The 19,729-nt window shown below is 35.0% G+C and overlaps 1 protein-coding gene across 4 annotated transcripts; it reads right to left on the reverse strand.

The window, feature by feature from the left end:
* Positions 1 to 97: 97 nt before the first annotated feature.
* Positions 98 to 18,928, reverse strand: LOC113066986 (zinc finger protein 800-like). 4 transcript variants are annotated; one of them, XM_026239156.1, is made up of 6 exons: positions 18,637 to 18,839; positions 8,931 to 9,078; positions 5,521 to 5,616; positions 5,194 to 5,337; positions 2,984 to 4,724; positions 98 to 1,131 (listed from the first exon to the last, which is right to left on the reverse strand). In XM_026239156.1, coding segments are annotated over exons 2-6 (2,109 nt in total). In that variant the 5' UTR covers positions 9,058 to 9,078; positions 18,637 to 18,839; the 3' UTR covers positions 98 to 1,130. The 4 variants fall into 4 exon arrangements, with proteins under 4 accessions (XP_026094941.1, XP_026094942.1, XP_026094939.1 ...); XM_026239157.1 differs by lacking the exon at positions 98 to 1,131 and having other exon boundaries at positions 2,980 to 4,724; positions 8,931 to 9,081; positions 18,641 to 18,928; XM_026239154.1 differs by lacking the exon at positions 98 to 1,131 and having other exon boundaries at positions 2,980 to 4,724.
* Between the last annotated feature and the right edge of the window lie 801 nt (positions 18,929 to 19,729).

A 19,729-nucleotide genomic window follows, 5' to 3' on the forward strand; every position in this document is an offset into this window, starting at 1 on the left:
TGTGCCAACAGTTGTACATGAAAGCAGTTCAGAGAGGATGGCGTATGATGACGGCATGTCACTAGATAAATAGGAAATATATTATATACAAGGAAAGTTGACAAAAATGTTTTTGTTATCTTTATTTAAACAAAAAAATCCTACTGCAAGCAAGGATATACCAGGATTTTGCAAATAAAAAGGAGTGTGCATTATCAGAATGGATCTAGGTTTTGGAATTTGGATAAAGCCCTATTGTACACAAACAAAAGGTTTAATCAAGGCATTCTGCATGCACCCCAATTAAAATAAATTGTATTCTTTACTTGCTCAAAAGCTTCATTAGAACTATTTATACTTGAAAGCAACGATGAGAGCCATCTACTAAAACTTAAATTATTTTCTCATTAGCTTTAGTTAGCTACCAAACTAAACAAATACAGTAGTATTCTATTTTATTTTAGTCACAGTTGCAACCTTTCATTAAAGACAAACACAAAGTTTAAGCGGTTTAAAAATAATAATAATAATAATCTGGGCTCTCAATTAAGACACATCCTGAGCAGCTTAATATGTAGGCTTCGACTTAAAGGGTAGAAGAAATAGAAGTACATTTCTAACATTTCTAACAAATAGCAGCATTTCAATCCATAGTTGATTAGAGAGGTGATCACATGGCAGGAAAATATGAAGCAGAGTTACATTAATGTATCTACTTATGAATATTTAACATTAGTTAGACATGCTGTACGTATACAAAGCAACCTCCTATGCCTGTCCATTGTCCATTTATGAAACATTCATTGTGTATTTTTAAACAGAGAATACAAAAAATAGTGGTATATTCCATTTACAAATTAATCAAAATTCATTTAGAGAGGTTTTTTTTTTTTGTAATCAGTCAAACTCATTCAAAATCAATCAAAAACCAATCACCTTTTATGGGGTGCATACCATGTATTTTACAACAGCGCCCTCCAGAGTAAAAAGCTGGAATAACATTTTTGGTGCACGTCTTATTCAACCCCTTTATGAAAAGGTTATCCTCTGTCTTCTACCCACAAATGTCCATATCACTTCCTCTTCTTTCACATGGAGATAAAGTCATCCATGGAGTCCAGTGCAAATGTGCTACGTATTCAGAAAAACAGTCTAAATGGACAGAAAGAAAACAAAAAAACATTGGAGAGAACAAAATGTCATTCATTATTAATTATATACCATACTGTAGTCAATAACAGCAATGATTTAAAGGAAAAAGTCTGTGTACTTTCTATAAGGTTGAAGATGTTAAAGAGATAGTTGGGTTTAATGTCATGTTCAAAACCTGTATGACTGTATTTCCTTCTACATTCTTCAAACAATTGTCCTTTACTGAGATTAAAGGTTTGGAATAACAGGAGTGTGTTTTTATTTGTAGGTGAACCATCACTTTAAGGAAATGGGCATTTACAAAAACTCGCAAGCATCCCTATTCTGGAGGCTGCCAGAAGTGTAAAAGTTCAGGCCAAAACATGTAAAAGTTCACCTCATCTACATATCTGTTACAGAAAGCAGAAGATGGGGAACCCCTCTCAGATATTATCTGTACCAAGTGAATTTAAATTACAGAGTAATTCCAAATACAGTGACCTTAGAGACTTTGTCTGAGCATGTGAGCATGCATGAGAAAAAGAAGCACTAGCATAGATAACAAAAATAATATCTGAAACCAAATGTGCCCAATTTGGATCCCTAGAGACCAGGTTTAAGAAATGAAACTAAAACTTTATATTTTCTGAAGAAAATGTCAGTACTGCTTGCCAATGCAAAACCTGTTGTAGTAATGCTAGGTTGAATTTGAGTGGTTGCTTACTGGCCAAACTTAGTCTTAATACTATGGTTTAAAGCAGAGTTCCTCAAATGCGACTCTAGGGTATTCTGGGTGCTTAATATGGTCTTACTAAGTGGCTACTTACTTGTCCAAGTCAACAACAACCTCAAATCTGTATGATACCCTGGTCCCTAGGTATGGCTCAGGTCCCTTTTTCAATACAAGTCTAAGGGAATTTTTCCCGCCTTTTTTATAAGCCTAATAGATTTAAAAAGTAATAACACACCACAAAACAACACGCAATGTGGGAGTCCAATAATGCAAAGAGAGTTACAACCAAAAGTTTAATGCTTAGAGTTAGGCTTGTCTTAGCAAGCAATGATAATTATCTTAATATATTTATATATAATATCTATACTTTCTAATATCTATAAGAAACACTCCACTTTTTTTGAAAATAGTCAAATTTTCCAACTCCCCTAAGAGTTAAACAGTTGAGTTTTATCATTTTCAAATCCATTCAGCCGATCTCCAGGTCTGGCGGCAGCACTTTTAGCTTAGCTTAGCATAGATCACTGAATCGGATTAGACGTTAGCATCTCACTTAAAAAATAACCAAAGATGTTCAATATTTTTCCTATTTAAAAAAGACGGAAAATTAAAAATTGTGATTTTCTTGGCTGATATGGCTAGGAACTATACACTTATTCCAGTGTAATAATCAAGGATTCGCTGCCGTACCATGGGTGATATTATGCAGCACCTAAAAATAGTCCCCAGCTGGTTTGTGTAGCTGCAGCAAAAGCAGATTTTTTGGGGACTATTTTCAGACGCTGCATAATATCATTGTGCTTGCTGCACCCATGATATGGCATAAGTTCATTATTATTACGCCGGAATTAGAGTATAATTCCTAGCCATTTTCCCTCTAATTACACAATATAGCTACAGAAGAGTCAAGTTTTAAATAAGAAAAATATAAAAACTCTGATCATTTTTGAGCGAGATGTTACCGATCTAATCAGATTCAATGATCTATGCTAAGCTAAGCTAAAAGTGCTGCCGCCAGACCTGGAGATCAGCTGAATGGATTCGAAAACGGTAAAGCTTTACTGTTTAACTCTAGGGGAGCCGATTTTCAAAAAAAAGTAGAGTGTTCCTTTAAAATGCCATTACAGAGGTGCAACCTACCAAATGAGGGCCTTTGATCGAGTGCTTCTTCCTTGTAATTTGTCCCCACTTGCGATGGCAGTCCTGTGTCTCCGCCTGTGCGTCTCAAGGTAGACCTTTTTGGCAAATGCCCGGCCACACATATCGCATGCGTGAAGGGAAAAGTTTTTCGTTACCCTAACCTCCGTGCAGGTCTCCTGGCTTCTGGTGATGGGCGGCCCCTTGATAACATTATGACTGCGAGTGACATGCGGGTTCTTGGATGCTTGAAGGTTCTTGTCTTGTCTGTTTTGTGTAAGCGGAGACTCGAGTTTGACTGTGTTAAGTGATGTTAGAGCTGAATGCTTTCGAGTGTTAGGAGATGTTGGGGATTCTTGTTTCTTTGCTTTGGAAGATACAAGAGGATCTTGTTGACAGCTTTTAGGAGAAGGCGGAGAGTCTTGCATTTCATGCTTCCCATTACCCTCTTCTTTTGTTTTCTTGTTTGCATTGTTCAAGACTGCATCCGCTGGTTTCTTGACTGCATGGTTCTCCAAGGCAGGCATAACCTTAGCCAGATAGCGTGATGACTTCTTGTGCACCACTGTGATATGGCGGATGACGTCGCGCTTTCGGCGAGACTCGTATCTGCAGATGGGGCATCGGTAAAACTTGATGTAGATGCTGTCGTTTCCATCGGTGTGCAGTTCGGCAATGTGCTTGCCCAGGTTCTGACTGGTACTGAACTGACGTTTACACAACCAGCAGTAAATCCTCTTAAAGTCAAAACTCACACCGTGGTTTCCGTCATCTTCTGAAGCTTTCGAGATAGACTCTTTCTTTGGGTAAACCTTATCTCTTCTCTCGTGCTTCATTTTGGCCTTCTGGGAGCCGTTTTCTAGAATGGGCATCTTATGGACGATTCGCATGTGCCGTCTAAGCATTAGTTGGGAGCTGTACTTGCGTTTGCACAGCTTGCAGCGACAATTTGTCAGGTTGTACTTTGTCTTATCTTGCTTCAGAGGAGAGCTTGGTGCTTTCGCTGGTGAAGAAGGATGAGTGTCAAGTAAAAGTGGCTGGCCTGGTCTTGTGGCAATGTCCGGCGTGATCAAATCCCGCTTCAAACCACGGTGGACCTCGTCAAAGTGGCGACGAACATTGGCCTTGGTGGCGAAGGACTTTTTGCACACTGGGCAACTCTTCCCAGGAGAAGTTGGCGGTTCAATGGGATGCTTGTCCTTCACCATAGACAGCAGGCTGGTAGGCACTGTGCGCGTCTCTGTAAATTTGCGTAACTCCTCCATCCTCTGCCAGTGCATCTTCCGGCAGTGGCGTCGTACGCTGCGTCTGGAGCTGAAGTCTTTTCCACAGAGGCAGCAAGAGATCCTCATCTCCTTCACCTCAGAGGCAGCACTCTCCTCTTCTTCCTCCCCTTCTACCGGCTCAATCTTTATTTGCTCTTCGCAGCTCTGACCTTCTTTAGCAACTGGTTCTTCAGGTTCTGTTTCCATCTCGTCTTCAAAATCGGACTGTTGGATCTTTTTGGGTGCCAAAATAGATTTGTGGCGATTTTTCTTCTCAGGTACCGGGTTCATAGTCTGGGGTGTATGGGCAGGGTTTTCTGGCATGTCCTGAATTTCCACCAGTGCCACATGTTGGAACACTGCATTGGGGTTGGTCTCAATGGGCTCCAGCTGAATAACATGTTTTTCTTGTTCTTTCTGTGGATAAATGGCTTGAAGAAGATCTTTGATGGCTTGGCTCTGCCCACCTTGTGATGGCTCTGCAGAAAGTAATAGCATCACAAAATAATAATCTTATTAATAGCATTATTATATTCATGGTCCCAACTGAGTACAAATTTGAACTACGAAAAATGTGTGTTGTGCTGGTCCATGCAGAACCCATTGTCACAAAACTATGGTATTGTGGGTGATTTCCAGGGTATTGCTAAGAAGTTACTAGGCCATTGATAGGTAGACTCTTGTGTGTTCTACTTTTCTTCTTCTGTGCGACATATTTTGAAAAATGTCACTCTTTTTTGTCCATACAGTGAGAGACAATATGGACAATAGATTCTTCAAAATATCTTCCTTTTGTTTTCTGCAGGAAAAATAAAGCCTTGCAGGCTTTGAACAACACCAAGGTAAGCAAAGACTTACTTATATGCCTGAACTCTAGATTTCATTGTTCACCAGGAATCATATGTCTGATCACTTTAAAAATCAGATCGCTTAAATGGATATACAAACCATCTGATTGAGGTTGTCGGGAAAAGCAGTAGAGCTCCTTGTGAGTGACTAGATTTGGAAGACCACGGAACAGACTTCGACAGATTTTGCACTCAAATATGGTGTCAACCTCCTTTAGCAGCATGTGTTTGAGTTGAGCTGTGCCTGCAAGAACAGCACATATTGAAAGCAAGCAGTTATCATTAGGAAATAATGAAATTTGTATATATTTTTTTGGAATAGCCTTTTGCTTTGAGTAAGAACAGAAAATGGCTTCATACCTGGTGAATAAAAGAAGTCTACATGAAATGTGTTTACTGAATAATCTAAGTTCTGGGATTAAAGTACCTGAGCGAAAACACTCAATGATTTGGTGAATTCCTGACTTGGAGGTCTGGAGCTGCTGCTGAAGCAGGGGTGGATCACCAGGCTCAACTGAACAAACTAAAACAGAAAACAACACTTCAGATTATGCTTTATGTAAAACAGTTCTCACATAAATCTCCTGTTTAAGTTCCAACATTTGGGAATGAGGACAGCAAATGGTTTCAATCTGCTGTGTAAAGGGTTGAAAGTAGGGAAAGCAACCCCATGGTAGCTGGTCAGAAATAAAGGGGACTGCCAAGCCATGGAAATACTGACCCTCCTGCACAGCCTGAACTCTACTTCCTCCATCACAAAGAGGACACCATGTCTCCTTTTGGTTTCACACCCCAAGAACTTTACAATTGCAACCGGGGTGCATTTCTATCTTTCATTTACATTTTAAATTTAATTAAACCTACACTACTCCAACTCTACTCTTTGCTCGCCTACAGATGATACCTACTTTAGTGCATGACAGCAGGATGGATTACACACATACAGACCCTGGATAATAATTATAAGAATGAAAGCAATGCTTGAATAATTGCATTTTAAATGTCATTAAATCAAAAAAATAAAAATAAAGTAGAATTATAATGTAAAGGCAGTTGAATCTTGAAGAATTCTTTTAATATAAAAATAAATAAACTGAAAATAGAGTTCCTATTAATTTTTACAAAGATAATTTTATATAATTCCAATGAATAAACAAATAAATAAAGCACTCATAGCTAGTCCATAACAGCAATGAATCTATGTATGGCATTCTTGCCTTAAGGCTTTCAAATAAACCAGAATTGTGTAAATCAAAAAAAAAACAAAAAAAAACTTTGTCTACATGAAACTACTCAGTGTTAAGTTATCAGAGACGTGTCCAACAAAGACCAGAAGGAAGTGAGACCAGAATTGTGGCCAGGAAAAAATTAAATAGTAGATCTATTTCCCCATGGACACAACACAAGCAGTTTTTGGTTTGCAACACTTCATCATTCTTTTGGATACCTGCAAGACAATCATTGTTCCTTCAGGCAACTCTACACTATCCTGATAAGTAGCGATCTCAACTTTGTTATTTTTTCCATGGACATCTACCAAATGATCTGCACCTGGTAAAACCGTTAAATCTAAGGGGACTGCAAGTAACACCTTCTCATCTGATACAAGGTGTCTGAAAGTTAATGAGCATTTTACTCACCAGAATCGAGTGATGGAAACGCAGAATTTTGAATAAAAAAAAGTGTTTATGCTCACTTGAGGTGGTTTTTGACTTGTGCGAAAAAGGGCTAATGCGAATAATGGGAGATGGAAATGCATTTTGCAAATAAACTCCTCCAAGCGCATCGAAAAAGTAATGTGACTGTGCTATGAACAGTAAATCCTGACTAACCAGCGGACCGATCTCATTCCACAGCATCTGAAATGTTGTTATATGGTCATTTGGATATGTCCGAGCAAAGTCTGTCATCAAGGTATTTCTATACAATTGCCTCTTAGCACGGTTAAACAACTACGTTCTCAAACAGCAGCATCCACCTCCAAAAGCAATAACTACATATAATTGGGGTTACTGGGATGTAATTTCAATAAAGTAATTTATTATATAGGAAAAGTATTATATTCAGAAGCTTCTCCTACTTTTCTTAGTGATGTATAGTGTCAGTTTATCAGGAAGTGATGATTTTGTTCTCTTTTACTCGTTGGAATGGAAACGATTGCTTCTTCACAAATGTTTTGTGCGATATTCCAATTTTGCACACAATTTAAATTCGCAACTTTGGATGGAAACCCAGCTAGTGATAATATGTGAGAATATGACACTTTACATTCAAATTAAACAGGCTATTAACATATTTGTGTTTTTTCCCCAATTTAAATTAACTTCACATTTAAATATTTAAATACTTCCCACATTTCACATTAGAGCGGAAATTTTATTACAATACATTTTAGTTTTGTCAAAGTGGAAAGTAGACAAGTTAGTAAATGCTAGTTTAACCTGTTAAATGTCACCCTGTCCCGTATACGGGACGCCTACGTTGACTATACTATATTACAATCAAATCTAATCTAATCTTGACAAACTATATATCGTTGGAAAGGTCTAAGACTCCCAAATATATATTATACCAATATTTTGTTATTATAATAAAGTAATAGATCAATTTATGACAAGAGTGCACCCTCAGAAATCTACATTACAAAAGGAGCTTTGACCTTTGTTTAAAAAAAAGACTTCCTCGTTGCATCACATTTTAGAAATCATCAGAAGTTATATATCACTTGAAAACATAAAATCTCAAAATTCATCCTCCAAAACCCATTTTAAAATCAGACATTGCATTACCATGTAAATGGCACATCAAAATCATGTTACAAAATGTTTTCAGTCATGAAATATAAAAATTTTGGTTTGTATCATGCACAATTCAAGTCTATCTTCAAAAATGTGAGTGACAGTTATCAGGTTAAATTAAAGAAAATGTTACACTTATAGACAACAATTGCTTATAGAATATTTGACTTTTTTTTTAATACCCCAAATAGCCATTTACTCATTTATTTCCTCTTGCTTTTACACCACAAAGCTAAAACAATACAATGCAGCTCAAACTAATCTTTTTGCATTCAAAATCCATCCTGATTCTTTTCTACGAGCAGGATTTTACTGCTTTCAACTTTTATCTGGTCTGCATCTCACTATCAGCCAGTATATGTGACCCTCTCTGCTTCAGAACAGCTTGTCTTTATTTATGCCCATAAATTACTATAAAGACAAACAACTCCAGGTCTCTGAAATTAGCAGGCCTGTAGAACACAAATAACAACCCGCTGAGCTAGAAATCATATTCCAGCATTGATAATTATGGAAATATGTGGTAAACACATTGGAATGTGATTGTTACATTAACAACCAAGTCATATTTCATTTCAATCGAACTACATTGATAGATCTCGGCAATAAATGCATAAAGAAGGCATTTCACAATGCACATGGGTTGGCAACTACCTCTGATTATGAACAGATATCGGCAAAAGTGGATAACAGCGGATTATCAAAATACATCCAAACCATGAAAGTCAACATGAAACCAGCTTTCGCAACTAATTTTACTTTTGTAATGAGATGTATTTCTGAGTGCAACAGGATATTCAACAAGAAAAAAAATAGTTTATTTGATGTTATCCATTTGGGATTGATTGGATATTGAAAAGTGGATGCTGCATACCAAAATTCAGCCAAAAATAAGAGTGATTTGTAAAATCAGCCTGAAAGGAAAGATGTTTTATCCACTTTGGATTAACTTGCACTGAAAAAATCTTGCACAATAAGGCTAGGAATGTGTATTTAAAAAGGAAACTTTAAACTTGACTTCAAGGTGCTGAGCTCCTACCTGGATTTTTGCCACAAGGCTCTTGAGGGGTTTCTGTTGTTTGGCAACAGCAGGCCTGAAGTGTCTCAGTCTGGCAGCATTTGTCACTAGTCCGGCTTCCCTGATCTTCGCTGTTAGTAGCCTCCATCTCAGAGGCCTCTTTTATGAACTTAAAAGACAAATCACAAAGTTAATCAGTGGAGCTGTTTCTTCTCAATGCTTTTGATAGAGCAATGATTTCACTCCCACATACCTCCCGAAATGGCAACAAGTTCTCCATCAACACAAGTAGAAATGTAAAAATTGTATACACAGAACTAGAAATATTTGCTAGTAATAAGTCCGCAATGGTCGTTTATGCAGGTGTTGACAAAGACAGACAGACATTACTGTCGCTGTGATGACCGTGTGATGATGAAGACCTTTCAGCCGCACATTTACCATGGAAATAAATGTCAAGATGAGGCATAACTGCTATGTGCTAAAAAGGACAAAACAACATGAATCATGGAAATGTCTGTCATGCATCAAATGTAATCACCCAGATGTAATGGAAAGGAGAATGTGAGACAACAGGACAAACTGAAATGAGATAGCATCACAGCGTTTTTTTTACTATATTGAACATTTTACTAAATCGTGTCGACATGAAATATTGAAATGTTAATCAAATTAGTATAACTACATAAAATGTAGATTACTCCCAAATAGCAGACGTATGACTGCAAGATGTATGTTAAAGACCCATTCATCAGGAAACAGGAAACATACACTGTGAATCTGAAATTTTCTTATGGTCTAATATTTAACAACTGATAAAAATTGTCCTATAGACCTGTACTGCAGATGAGCGAACACTCTAAACAAATACATCTTGCAGATGTAAATGCAGACGTCAAATAAATGCCTGTCAGGGCAGTGACTTCTACAAAACCCTTTAAATTCAAACCAGCAAAAACAGACAACTACACATGCCTGAATGGAAAGAAGCAAATGATCCTCATTTACTTACAAAAAAGTACAATGGTCACTATAGCTTGTGGCAAAACACTGTATCAACGTACTATAGTTAGTACGTCACTACAGTAAAACTGTGCCTTAAAAATTAATGCATAAAAAATTAATAAATGTAACAGACTGTAGCTTAACATTTACATACATTAACATTTTAATATGTTAATATTTAGTTTCTTTTAAATATATATATATATATTTTTTTTTTTTTAGTTTTTGCATTCATTGCAATAGCATATCGGTGGGACAAGTGCTTGACTTTTCGCGTCAGCCATCTCTTTACAGTCGTATCTGTAAGTAGCAGCTGTAGGAAACTGGTATTTGGGAGGAAACTTGAAGTTACCATGGTAAAAGGTTTTCACTGATGTGCTTCGGTGTGTTCCGTTGTTTTAATGGAACCCGTCTGCTCCTAAAAGCGCATATTTAAAAGGTTTGTTGTGATTGTGAAGGACATACACCTGACCACGCTGCCAGTGTCATGCCCAAACATTCAAGAGGCAGGAAGTAGCGAGCGGTGCACGAGAGAGCACGTGTCCGTGGCCAATCGTACAAATAAACATAATTATACTTCACAATAACCGCATTCGTTCGACTGGCATAAAGTTGGCTTGACGTTGGACGTTGGATATTCGCAAATCTAGGGACCGTCTCTAAAGTTACACGAGAAACTACTATACACTTCTCTAACGTCAATAGCATGCAAGGAGAATGACTAACAGTCACGAAAACAACTTTTAACTGTTCATCCAGGTGTCAACTATAATGCACACCTTTTATATTTTTTGATAATTATTAAAATAAACTGTAAATCATGTGGAAAACAATTGCTACTTTTCATTACCGAATGGACTTAAATACAAATTGAAAGCTCAATAACATTTGAACAGAATGATTCACTTTCATAAAACATACTGTAAAGTGTTCATCTAGGTGTCAGCTACAATGCACACCTTTTATATTTTTCATAATTATTCAAATAGACTGTAAATCATGTGTAAAATATTGCTACTTTTCATTACCGAATGGGCTTAAATACAAATTTAAAGCTCAATAAAAATTGAACAGGATGACTCACTTTCATAAAACATACTGTAAAGTGTTCATCTAGGTGTCAGCTATAATGCACACCTTTTATATTTTTCATAATTATTCAAATAGACTGTAAATCATGTGTAAAATATTGCTACTTTTCATTACCGAATGGGCTTAAATACAAATTTAAAGCTCAATAAAAATTGAACAGGATGACTCACTTTCATAAAACATACTGTAAAGTGTTCATCTAGGTGTCAGCTATAATGCACACCTTTTATATTTTTCATAATTATTCAAATAGACTGTAAATCATTTGTAAAATATTGCTATTTTTCATTACCGAATGGGCTCAAATGTAAAATATGCCATAATTTGAAGCTCAATAGAATTTGAACAGAATGACTCACATTCATAAAACATACTGTAAGGTGTTCATTTAGGTGTCAACTATAAGCCACACCATTCAGATTTTTCATAATTATTCAAATAAACTTTAAATCATATGTAAAATATTGCTATTTTTCATTACCGAATGGGCTCAAATGTAAAATATGCCATAATTTGAAGCTCAATAGAATTTGAACAGAATGACTCACTTTCATAAAACATACTGTAAAGTGTTCATCTAGGTGTCAGCTATAATGCACACCTTTTATATTTTTCATAATTATTCAAATAGACTGTAAATCATGTGTAAAATATTGCTACTTTTCATTACCGAATGGGCTTAAATACAAATTTAAAGCTCAATAAAAATTGAACAGAATGACTCACATTCATAAAACATACTGTAAAGTGTTCATCTAGGTGTCAGCTATAATGCACACCTTTTATATTTTTCATAATTATTCAAATAGACTGTAAATCATGTGTAAAATATTGCTACTTTTCATTACCGAATGGGCTTAAATACAAATTTAAAGCTCAATAAAAATTGAACAGGATGACTCACTTTCATAAAACATACTGTAAAGTGTTCATCTAGGTGTCAGCTATAATGCACACCTTTTATATTTATCATAATTATTCAAATAGACTGTAAATCATGTGTAAAATATTGTTATTTTTCATTACCAAATGGGCTCAAATGTAAAATATGCCATAACTTGAAGCTCAATAGAATTTGAACAGAATGACTCACATTCATAAAACATACTGTAAAGTGTTCAACTAGGTGTCAACTATAATCCACACCATTCAGATTTTTCATAATTATTCAAATAAACTGTTAATCATATGTAAAATATTGCTATTTTTCATTACCGAATGGGCTCAAATGTAAAATATGCCATAATTTAAAGCTCAATAGAATTTGAACCGAATGACTCACATTCATAAAACATACTGTAAGGTGTTCATTTAGGTGTCAACTATAAGCCACACCATTCAGATTTTTCATAATTATTCAAATAAACTGTTAATCATATGTAAAATATTGCTATTTTTCATTACCGAATGGGCTCAAATGTAAAATATGCCATAATTTGAACCTCAATAGAATTTGAACAGAATGACTCACATTCATAAAACATACTGTAAAGTGTTTATCTAGGTGTCAGCTATAATGCACACCTTTTATATTTTTCATAATTATTCAAATAGACTGTAAATTATGTGTAAAATATTGCTACTTTTCATTACCGAATGGGCTTAAATACAAATTTAAAGCTCAATAAAAATTGAACAGAATGACTCACATTCATAAAACATACTGTAAAGTGTTCATCTAGGTGTCAGCTATAATGCACACCTTTTATATTTTTCATAATTATTCAAATAGACTGTAAATTATGTGTAATATATTACTACTTTTCATTACCGAATGGGCTTAAATACAAATTTAAAGCTCAATAAAAATTGAACAGAATGACTCCCTTTCATAAAACATACTGTAAAGTGTTTATCTAGGTGTCAGCTATAATGCACACCTTTTATATTTTTCATAATTATTCAAATAGACTGTAAATTATGTGTAAAATATTGCTACTTTTCATTACCGAATGGGCTTAAATACAAATTTAAAGCTCAATAAAAATTGAACAGAATGACTCACATTCATAAAACATACTGTAAAGTGTTCATCTAGGTGTCAGCTATAATGCACACCTTTTATATTTTTCATAATTATTCAAATAGACTGTAAATTATGTGTAAAATATTACTACTTTTCATTACCGAATGGGCTTAAATACAAATTTAAAGCTCAATAAAAATTTAACAGAATGACTCCCTTTCATAAAACATACTGTAAAGTGTTCATCTAGGTGTCAGCTATAATGCACACCTTTTATATTTTTCATAATTATTCAAATAGACTGTAAATCATGTGTAAAATATTGCTATTTTTCATTACCGAATGGGCTCATATGTAAAATATGCCATAATTTAAACACCTTACAGTATGTTTTATGAATGTGAGTCATTCTGTTAAATTTTTATTGAGCTTTAAATTTGTATTTGAGCCCATTCGGTAATGAAAAATAGCAATATTTTACACATAATTTACAGTCTATTTGAATAATTCTGAAAAATATAAAAGGTGTGCATTATAGCTGACACCTAGATGAACACTTTACAGTATGTTTTATGAATGTGAGTCATTCTGTTCAAATTCTATTGAAGTTCAAATTATGGCATATTTTACATTTGAGCCCATTCGGTAATGAAAAATAGCAATATTTTACATATGATTAACAGTTTATTTGAATAATTATGAAAAATCTTAATGGTGTGGCTTATAGTTGACACCTAAATGAACACCTTACAGTATGTTTTATGAATGTGAGTCATTCTGTTCAAATTCTATTGAGCTTTAAATTATGGCATATTTTACATTTGAGCCCATTCGGTAATGAAAAATAACAATATTTTACAAATGATTTACAGTCTATTTGAATAATTATGAAAAATATAAAAGGTGTGCATTATAGCTGACACCTAGATAAACACTTTACAGTATGTTTTATGAATGTGAGTCATTCTGTTCAAATTCTATTGAGCTTCAAATTTGTATTTAAGTCCATTCGGTAATAAAAAGTAGTAATATTTTACACATAATTTACAGTCTATTTGAATAATTATGAAAAATATAAAAGGTGTGCATTATAGCTGACACCTAGATGAACACTTTACAGTATGTTTTATTAATGTGAGTCATTCTGTTCAATTTTTATCGAGCTTTAAATTTGTATTTAAGTCCATTCGGTAATGAAAAGTAGCAATATTTTACACATAATTTACAGTCTATTTGAATAATAATGAAAAATATAAAAGGTGTGCATTATAGCTGACACCTAGATAAACACTTTACAGTATGGTTTATGAATGTGAGTCATTCCGTTCAAATTCTATTGAGCTTCAAATTATGGCATATTTTACATTTGAGCCCATTCGGTAATGAAAAATAGCAATATTTTACATATGATTAACAGTTTATTTGAATAATTATGAAAAATCTTAATGGTGTGGCTTATAGTTGACACCTAAATGAACACCTTACAGTATGTTTTATGAATGTGAGTCATTCTGTTCAAATTCTATTGAGCTTTAAATTATGGCATATTTTACATTTGAGCCCATTCGGTAATGAAAAATAACAATATTTTACAAATGATTTACAGTCTATTTGAATAATTATGAAAAATATAAAAGGTGTGCATTATAGCTGACACCTAGATAAACACTTTACAGTATGTTTTATGAATGTGAGTCATTCTGTTCAAATTCTATTGAGCTTCAAATTTGTATTTAAGTCCATTCGGTAATAAAAAGTAGTAATATTTTACACATAATTTACAGTCTATTTGAATAATTATGAAAAATATAAAAGGTGTGCATTATAGCTGACACCTAGATGAACACTTTACAGTATGTTTTATTAATGTGAGTCATTCTGTTCAATTTTTATCGAGCTTTAAATTTGTATTTAAGCCCATTCGGTAATGAAAAGTAGCAATATTTTACACATAATTTACAGTCTATTTGAATAATAATGAAAAATATAAAAGGTGTGCATTATAGCTGACACCTAGATAAACACTTTACAGTATGGTTTATGAATGTGAGTCATTCCGTTCAAATTCTATTGAGCTTCAAATTATGGCATATTTTACATTTGAGCCCATTCGGTAATGAAAAATAGCAATATTTTACATATGATTAACAGTTTATTTGAATAATTATGAAAAATCTGAATGGTGTGGCTTATAGTTGACACCTAAATGAACACCTTACAGTATGTTTTATGAATGTGAGTCATTCTGTTCAAATTCTATTGAGCTTTAAATTATGGCATATTTTACATTTGAGCCCATTCGGTAATGAAAAATAGCAATATTTTACATATGATTAACAGTTTATTTGAATAATTATGAAAAATCTGAATGGTGTGGATTATAGTTGACACCTAGTTGAACACTTTACAGTATGTTTTATGAATGTGAGTCATTCTGTTCAAATTCTATTGAGCTTCAAGTTATGGCATATTTTACATTTGAGCCCATTTGGTAATGAAAAATAACAATATTTTACACATGATTTACAGTCTATTTGAATAATTATGATAAATATAAAAGGTGTGCATTATAGCTGACACCTAGATGAACACTTTACAGTATGTTTTATGAAAGTGAGTCATCCTGTTCAATTTTTATTGAGCTTTAAATTTGTATTTAAGCCCATTCGGTAATGAAAAGTAGCAATATTTTACACATGATTTACAGTCTATTTGAATAATTATGAAAAATATAAAAGGTGTGCATTATAGCTGACACCTAGATGAACACTTTACAGTATGTTTTATGAATGTGAGTCATTCTGTTCAATTTTTATTGAGCTTTAAATTTGTATTTAAGCCCATTCGGTAATGAAAAGTAGCAATATTTTACACATGATTTACAGTCTATTTGAATAATTATGAAAAATATAAAAGGTGTGCATTATAGCTGACACCTAGATGAACACTTTACAGTATGTTTTATGAAAGTGAGTCATTCTGTTCAAATTCTATTGAGCTTCAAATTATGGCATATTTTACATTTGAGCCCATTCGGTAATGAAAAATAGCAATATTTTACATATGATTTAAAGTTTATTTGAATAATTATGAAAAATCTGAATGGTGTGGCTTATAGTTGACACCTAAATGAACACCTTACAGTATGTTTTATGAATGTGAGTCATTCTGTTCAAATTCTATTGAGCTTTAAATTATGGCATATTTTACATTTGAGCCCATTCGGTAATGAAAAATAGCAATATTTTACAAATGATTTACAGTCTATTTGAATAATTATGAAAAATATAAAAGGTGTGCATTATAGCTGACACCTAGATGAACACTTTACAGTATGTTTTATGAAAGTGAGTCATCCTGTTCAATTTTTATTGAGCTTTAAATTTGTATTTAAGCCCATTCGGTAATGAAAAGTAGCAATATTTTACACATGATTTACAGTCTATTTGAATAATTATGAAAAATATAAAAGGTGTGCATTGTAGCTGACACCTAGATGAACACTTTACAGTATGTTTTATGAAAGTGAATCATTCTGTTCAAATGTTATTGAGCTTTCAATTTGTATTTAAGTCCATTCGGTAATGAAAAGTAGCAATTGTTTTCCACATGATTTACAGTTTATTTTAATAATTATCAAAAAATATAAAAGGTGTGCATTATAGTTGACACCTGGATGAACAGTTAAAAGTTGTTTTCGTGACTGTTAGTCATTCTCCTTGCATGCTATTGACGTTAGAGAAGTGTATAGTAGTTTCTCGTGTAACTTTAGAGACGGTCCCTAGATTTGCGAATATCCAACGTCCAACGTCAAGCCAACTTTATGCCAGTATTCGTTCGTGCTTTTATATGACGCAGTCCAGCTGGTGGAAGGCAAATGTGTTCGAGACGAGTCATACTGTGGTTAGCAAATCAATAAGTCTCGCGTACGTCTTATCCGTGTAGACTCGTGAACAAGTACTTTGCAAACTTCATAACAATTGAAAAAATAGGGATAACACTACAGCGTGAATTCTGCGAGCGAGTGCACGCGTATCAACAGAGAACGACTTGAAATGACCATCACCACCCGAAAGCATCACAGACATTTGGCCACGTGACCGGAAAAATAATATTTTAAAATGATAGACACACGATATGTGCCGGTCCCTCCTGAAGCTGTGTAATTAAACGCGTTATAGCAATTAAAATAATTATTAATGATCTTTTAGATAATAATGCACTAAAATCTAGATCGTAAGGTTGTTTAGAATTACGTGGTCAAGCGAATTCGCCAAACAAAAACATCATCATTTTATATCACGCTTTTACAAAGATATCCATTACCATATAGTTAAAGAATAAATTCGCACTTTTAGAGTATAAAAATGTACCTAAACTTCTTAAACTTAAAAAATACATTTAAAAAATCACAAGTCCCCTTCAAAACACACGGGGACCACAAGGGGCCAAATGTGAAAGAAAAACGTAAAAAGTTGATACCCAAATCCAACAGTGACAGCCTCCAGACTGAAGCGAATATATCCAACTCGGACGTCTGGTTATCAATGATAGACATTTTAACACCAGTTCACACGTTTGACTGACTTATGATGGAAGATTGAGGATGCATGTGTGCGCGAACGCGCGAAGCCATCGCCAGCACGAGCATCACCAAGTCCAGTTGCTAAAAAGAGGCATGTGACCACTAAAGAGAGACTGAATCCTGGACTATCCCTCGGATAACACCGAAAACCGTGCGTTTGCGTTATTCATGTCTATCTGCGTGGTTCTCAAACCTGTTGGAAAAGCCATGGTTTGCGTTCCCCACTATGCGCAATCTAGACACCTCGTGGCGCATACACGGTTCATTTGGCCAAACTGTTTTTAAATGTAAGTGCAGGTTATATCGCCAGGATCTTCTCGGATATTCAGGCTATTTAGCGTTTTCGTGAAGCAATTTGCATCGCTCCATTATTCTGTAAATCTCTTTTACACGGTTACATTGTCAGGCCAAATCTCCTCTATCGCGGACCACAATGGCCCAGATTAACTTGATGGAGAAGGAGAGCTCATATGCAGAATGGAGCTTTAAAGCGACATAAGGACTGATGCTTACCAGGGAGTGTACAGCGTAAAGGCGGGCTGACGCGAGAGTCTGATACAAAAGACGACGTTGCCACTAACTTGCACTGCTTTCCGAGCCCAAACCCAACAAAAAATGAAATCGCGTCCAAAAAGAGTCACAAACCGAACACATTCGAGAGGGTTTGCGCGAACACAGGGCACGTCTGAATGAGAAAGTGCTGCGCTTTGCGGCGCTGTGCCATCTTCCCGAAGCCGCTTTGGCGCACAAGTCTGGTGACCCTTCCGCCTTTACGCGTTCGCTCCTCTTCGGGGTTTTGTTATGAAGTGCCATATTCACTCTCAAGTAGGCCCGTGGACTGCTCTATCCCTGCGGACAGTCGTGGCGAGTCCGAATCAACTCTCGTTCTAATGTAGGCGCTCGGAACAAGTGCGTTTTCCCCGGTTGCACAGCCAGCACGAACGGTGACGCCATTTTCTGTTAAGAACAACCACGCTCGCGCAGGATAGGAAACGAGACTGGTCCGCTGCACGATTCCGGGCCCGAGTGGGCAACTCCCGCGGTCGAAATCAACCGAGATGTGTTCTCGGAGCTCTTACCTTTTGGAAAAACAACGTAGGTTTTCGAGTTAAGATGGTCGGACCCGGTCCGGAGGTGGTTCCTCTCGTCTCTCGCGCTGACGCTGCCCTCTCGGAAGCTGCCTTTGTGCACCGCGAGAACCTCTCGGCGGAGAAGCGGCTGTTGCGCAAAGGTGCAATGGATGTTCAAGACCACCGAAATGTGGCACCCGATGTTGTCGCCGGGTTGGTGCTTCACATCTGACCCTACGCAACCCGTGCCACTAAATGAGGAAATTAACGATCCGTTTTTATTTCGCACACCCAAATGAAACCGTTGCAAATGCGTAAGCCAAACGAGTCTTTCTTTTGGAGATTAAGACGGCGAGGCAATTTATGGAAAATATTAAAAAGACTTTACACAGATATCTTTCCCAAATAATATTATAATGATATTTTAACTTTTTTTTTAATTAATTTATTAGGGATTATTTAATTACAGAAACTTTTTGCTACTTGAAATCTTGAAAAACTTCTTCAAAGTATGTTTGTTAAAAATATATATAACTGGAATGAAGGTCCTGAAATAAAGTCAGGCCTTGATCAAGCATATTTTGTTGGTGTTGATTTTTTTATATTGTTGTGATGATAAGACATTTTTCAGTTTTTGTCAAAGAAATCGAATAGAAATAAATCAAATAATACTTGCTAGCACAATAAGTGAGTAAGCAGCTTTGGATTTTTGAATGAGTAAGCAAATTGATTGTTTCTGAATTAAAATACTGAAATATTAATCAGTTTTGGTGATGATGAAATCTGGTGAAGGTAAATTCAGATAAATCTGAAGATAAATCTACTCTTACGTATTTTTGTAAAAGGTTAAAATTTATGGCATTTCTGATCTCCTAAATTTATGTCATTTATTTAACATCATAACCCAGTTTATTTTTTGGTTTCTTGATAATTAAATTGTACATATGAATTTAAGTTTTTAAGTATATGTTATTAAGAAAAAGCGTACAATTTAGAAGGTAAGTTATGATGTCTGGGTAAGAAACATGGCCAAATAGAGAAACTGGCAACTGGAGCATTTCAATGATCTAAAAAATTAGGAAAAATTAAAGAAGCAAAATAC

This window comes from Carassius auratus, chromosome 50 (genome assembly GCF_003368295.1).
Source record: "Carassius auratus strain Wakin chromosome 50, ASM336829v1, whole genome shotgun sequence".
Lineage (NCBI taxonomy): Eukaryota > Metazoa > Chordata > Actinopteri > Cypriniformes > Cyprinidae > Carassius > Carassius auratus.